Raw genomic sequence first — 5,809 nt, forward strand, 5'->3', positions numbered from 1 at the left:
ATCCTCTCTCAATTGGCATCATCGCCTAATGATGTGGGGTCAGGTCTTGCGCAATGCATGGGGGCCTTGCGTCTCATTTCATCCCTGCCGAGAGCATCGCCCATCATGGTCGAGTATTCGGGTACGAAGGGTTCCATAACCATTCGGAAGGGAACATCTCTCACGTGTGCCGTTCAGGGTGAGCCTCATCTCATTTCTCGCGGTTCATTCTTCTCGAATGTTAGTCTCACCAATGCTAATCAATTCGAGTAGACTGTTGCCGGGCTTCTCAAATCACCCATGGAGCTCCCTGAAGACTCACGCATCATGTCTGCTGCATTCTACCGCGAAGACGGGACAATTGATCCCGCAAAGGTACTCATCGACGAGGACTCGTGGAAAGAGCTTGTACCATATGTGCATACACTGCACATCGAAGACGAGCGTCAAGCGCATTCGTTATTTGCCACGCAAGTCCTGTCATCAGCAACTTCGCAGAACGCAAGGTTGTCTCCCTCCCCAAGTCCAGCGCTGACTTCCCCAACATGGAGTCTGAATAGCAATGCAAACACTTTCGTCCCCAGCAAAAATACAGCGACGTTGAAATCGCAGGATGGAACAAAGGTCAACCTACAAGCGCTCAGAAAGGGGAATATCTCTCCCGCATGTATGTATCTTTCATCTGGGTTCAGACAGTAAAGCTGATATCAGCCCGTAGCCATCAAACCGTTATCATCGTTGGTGGGTCTAGCAGACGCATAATGGCACTTGAAAAATTTATGGTTCGGTTCGCGTTCGGACCAGAAAAAAACCGGACCGGACCGCAAAGAACGGTTCTTGATGGTCCGGTTCTGGGTTCGACGATTTTGTAGAACCGGACCATGGTTCGGTTCGCGGTTCTCGTCCAGGACCCTCTGAACCGGACCGAACCGGACCACGGCAGCACTATGAGTCGAAGGCAACCGGACATGCTGTTTGTGGTGTCAGGCCCACACTAAGCATGGCTCCGACGCGCCAGTCACTGGCATTGCAGGTGACGAAGATCTTGTTCATTCCAAGGTTGTTGTGGTCTATCGTGGTAAGGCAGTCGCGACTTACGACCAGCTGCTTGATTGCATCGAAAGCCGCTTGATGCTCGTCGTTCCAACCCAGCCATTGTTGTTCGGCAGATTTTGTCGTCAATGGCGTTAGTAGGCGAGTGTGGTCTGCGAGACTTGGTAGGAACTGGTCGAGATAGCGGACGAGACCTAGAAATGAGTGTACGTCGCCCATTGATTTCGGGATGGGCCAGTCCAGAATTTGTTTGGCTTTCGATGTGTCGGCTTCGATTCTGTTCGCGGATATTCGATGTCCGAGGAAGTCGATTTCTGTGCAGAAGAGTGCTGTTTTCTTGGGTGAGCAGAAAAGGGAAGCTTTTCGTAGTGCATCCAATACTAACTTGACATTCTTGGCGTGTTCTGCTATGGTTTGCGACCAAATAATGATATCATTGAGGTAAGCATGACATATTTTGCCGATAAGACCTCGTAGTGCGATGAACATGCGCCATTGGTGTGTTGCGGGAGCATTCCTCCCTCCCTGTGGCATTACTGTCCATTCGTGTAACCCTCTGGGTGTGTCGATGGCGGTATATTTAATGTCGTCTGGGTGGATCCTCGTCTGGAAGAAAGAATTTGTCATATCAATTTTGCCGAAAATTTTACCTTTCGTGCAGTCGCGTAAAATTTCGTCTATTCGTGGTAGCGGGTGGTTGTCGGGCACAGTGTTAGCGTTTAGTGCACGGTAATCATTTACCCACCATGGTAAGGCAGCAGGGTCTTTCTTTGGTATGAGAAATGCCGGAGAGACGAAGGAACTTGAAGACGGTCGTAGTCTTCCCGCAGCAATGTGTTGGTTGAGAAGCGTGTCCCACGCTTCGCGGTACTTTCGGGGAGTGTTGTACAGTCTACATTGAATGATAGTGTTTGAATCCTTTAATTTGATTTGGTGAACGATATTGGTAGGGAGTTCGTCGATGTGTGGGATGTCCTCTGGAAACCTGTCTTCGTACTGACGTCGCATTTCTTTATTGAGGCGTTCGAGTTGTTCTTTGTTCACCTCGATGAAAGCGAGAGTTTCGATATGTTTTTGTAGTAGCGTGACGACATTGGGTGTTTTTGATATGACATTGGTGTCATCGTGTCGGGTGCTCAAGACGGTCTTAAGTTCTTTGAGTACATTCTTGCGCAGTTGACGTAGCTCGTGTTCTGTCGCAATGTGTGGTTTCACGTGTTTTTCATATGTTGGAGGGTTCAAAAGGTCGTAGTTCGAAGCTTTGGCAATACATGTGCGACAGTTGTGATCTATAACAAGGGAATTGTGTGATAAGAAGGGTCCTCCGAGGAGGAGAGGAACGGCAAGCTCTGGTGCAATAATAGCGCGTATCGCGCAAGAAGTCCAATCATGATTAATTGAAGATGGGGTCAAGATAACGTATTCAGAGAATGAAAAAGTGGAAGAAGAATTGTTTAAGAAAGCAGAATTTGCTTGAATCTTTTCATGCAGTTTGCGTTTGCGCTAGTGCTGCCGAAGTTCAGTTCCGTCCAGTTTTTTCAAAATAATTGAGGACCGAGAACTGAACCTCGGTCAAGTTCACAAAGGTAGGGTGGACTCTGGGCTGGACCACTTCGAATGGGTTCACAATGGTCGGGTTCGAGTTCGAACCAGTTCGAACCGCCGAACGCAACATGAAATTAGCAAAATTTTCCAAGTACGAACAATTGTAGTAGGCTAGACTATTCAACAATAAAAATTTGAGGAGCAATGAGCTCAGCCTGCACCATTGCTGAGACATGGCCTTGACGGTACGCACTTTTTAACAGTTGAAGTGCCTCGAATGTCTCTGGAAGTAAGCAGTTGCGACGTGTGGTGCCGGTGATGCCACCACTAGAGAATGCGTGTTCAGATGCTACCGCAGACCCCTGAATAGCGAGGTAATCTTTTGCGATGCGAGCAACAGTGGGATACTGAACCGAGTGATGCTTTAAAAAAATGATTGTCAGCTTCAAGTTACACGGAATATTAAGGAAATGAGGGAAGTGGACTTACACCCCACCACGCGACTACATTCTCAACATCCTCCAGTGGTGCAGCTAAGTAGTCCTCCAATTCCTGATGAGGCCTTTGACGAGCTGCGTCGTGTGAGACGTGAGCTTTGATTGCATCGCACATCCAGCTCTGGCCGTAGGAACCTTGGCGTGAGAGGGATGGTGTAGCAGAATGTGTCGTCGCGGCAGATGAAGGAGGGGCACGATAATACTGATCAAACTAGATACTAAGTTAGTGCGCAGACAATTTATTGAGATACCATGGACTTACCACATCTTCGAGCCGTTTCACTCCATCCGCAAAGTCTTGAGACACCCATTTTGCCTTAGCGTAGGCAACTTTGTAGTTAGGGTCGAGGGCTGCATGAAAGTAAGAGTGTTGTCAAAATGAGAATGTGTGAATTAAGAATGGGGCACGTACCAAGGCAGATGAAGTAGACATATGTGTCATTTGTCTTGTGATACCACTTAGCCAGATTGTCCAGGCCGGATGTGACAGATGCTGAAAGTATGTTGAATGTTGAAGTGCCAGCCATGCGTTCCCACGTCTCTTGAAGATATTCGAAGACAGGAATGGTGCGCCAGACTGTAGGCTCCCGAGTAGCCGAGAAAGTCTGTTGGGCGTTAGCAGGCTCCTGCGCAGTGTAGTGCTAGTTAATACAGAAGGTGAAAAAAAGACAGTTGAAGGAACTGACCTGTAGCACGTCTCGAATCAATTCCAACTTTGACCACTCCTGCTGTGTGAGCTTGAATGCCGAATAGGTTTTCCCTTGTAAGTTGGGGACTTCATCGCTGTCGTCAGCAAGTTGCGTGAACCTGTTCACTCCCTTAAAATCAAATAAATTAGATAGAACATAAAACTTAATATAAAACAAACCTTGCGTAAACGGATCACTCGCTCCAACATTTTGAAGAGTGATGCCCAACGTGTTCGAACCCATTTGAGAAGTTCGAGAGGGGGGAGGTCAACCTCGGCGCAGCACTTCTTGAAGAAAACACAAGCTTGCGGGGACTTTCATATTTGCATGACAAGTGAAAGCGCTTTACTGATAGTATTGGCAACGTCAAAATCGGTCTCGTCATTGTCGTCATTGTCGTCTTCTTCTGCTGTCTTCTTGAGTAAAGCACTGGCGGGTGTCGGAGCCACTCTCTCAACAAAATGCTTTGCTGCAAGATGCAGCGCGTGTTCCATACAACGGTCCCAGTTGGTGCCATAAGGGTCAATCTCGATTGCGACAGTTCGAATTGCTGTGTCATTGTTCGTGGCGTTGTCGGCAGTGAACCAGCCGACCTATGATCAAATGATTAGAGAAACAGTATGTACAACAACATAAATAATAAATACTCACCTTTTTGTGTATATCGTACTTGTCGATCACTTCGATAAGAATACCACCAATGTTAGCGCCGCTGTGGTTACCCTTGATGAGCCTAAAGGCAAGTTGCTCCGTCTTGAGTTCCCACTCCTGGGGCTTGTCTGCGGGTGAGTTGATGTAATGCACTGTGACAGAAAGGAATGGGTTGCCTGGTTCAGATGTCCAGGAGTCGAATGTCATTGAAATCTTGCTGTCAACGTGCTATGACAATTATAATGAGTGAAAAGCAGTGAAAAGCAGACAATTATTAACACTTACTGCTAGTTTTTCCTTGACTCGTTCAACAGCAAGTTTTGCTCTCTCTAGAATCTCATCCCGTGTCTTAGTGCGGTGCGGAATATCTTGATCTATGAGACTTGGCCAAAGGTATTGCAGGAGGCGGCGAAAGGATCCTTTGTCGACAAGTTGAAATGCCTGTTATTGTGTGAGTACGTGAAAGAAAGAAAGAAATAGTGAAAGTCACAAACCTCATCCTCAGCAACAATAAGCTCGACAATATAGTCGACAAGGCCTGACTTCGTAAACTGCGGTGGCTTGGGGACAAGGGCACAATCGAGAGTTCGCTGCCCTCCATCAGATACCTTGACATTCAAAGGAATAGCGCGCTCATGCATGATGATGCCTTTCTCCTCACAGCGACTCTTGTAGATTGGAAAGTGGCAGTTTGGATTCCGGGCGATGTGAGTACGACGGGTAGAGATACTGCCCTTGAAGAAACAATTTTGAAGAGGCAAATTTGCTTCCCTATGAGACAGAAGGCAAGTTAGTAAAAAGATGCTCTCGAAAACAGGGAAGAGAAAAACACACTTGCAAATGTTACACCACCATCCATCCTCACTTTCACCGGTGTGTGCGTTCTTGTGGCCTTTTTCCTCGGTGAAGATCATTCGCAGATCTGCTGTCCACTCATCTTTCTTCAAACTTTTGCGAACCTGGAGGTCTGATATGAGTAAAGTAGGAGAGAGCCTGAAAATACACTTACATCTCGGTCGGCATCTCCGAATGCTTTAATCTGCTGGTAAGCTTCTTCAGCTTCCTTGGCCTCTTCGTCGTCTGAATTGGCAACAAATGACTCGTCCTTGTTTGTAGATATGTTGTTGTTGTTGTCATCACTGCCGTCATCATTGTCCCCAATTGTAGAAGAGCTGGTTGCAGAGACAAGCGGGCGCTTGGTGGCAGGGGGCATGGTGGTAGTACCTGAATGTTTGGGAGGAATGGCACTGCTCGCTGCTTCTCGCACCTTTGCGGAAGGCTTGATAGGCCGGCCAGAGCGACGAGAACCAGCAACAACTGTTGCAGGCCGGTGAGAGCCTATGAAAGAGTACAGGGTACGAGGGCCAGGGGGCAAAGCCTTAGACGAGGATTCAG

At 47.6% G+C, this 5,809-nt stretch overlaps 1 protein-coding gene across 1 annotated transcript; it reads left to right on the forward strand.

Moving 5' to 3' along the window:
• DEU56DRAFT_701608 (uncharacterized protein) lies at positions 1 to 420 on the forward strand (the record flags this gene model as incomplete). Its single annotated transcript, XM_041347320.1, has 2 exons — positions 1 to 171; positions 253 to 420. Coding segments are annotated over 2 exons (339 nt in total), but the record flags the coding sequence as incomplete, so codon positions are not given.
• Positions 421 to 5,809: the final 5,389 nt, after the last annotated feature.

Source organism: Suillus clintonianus (genome assembly GCF_016758775.1).
Source record: "Suillus clintonianus strain FC179 chromosome Unknown DEU56scaffold_77, whole genome shotgun sequence".
Taxonomy (NCBI): domain Eukaryota; kingdom Fungi; phylum Basidiomycota; class Agaricomycetes; order Boletales; family Suillaceae; genus Suillus; species Suillus clintonianus.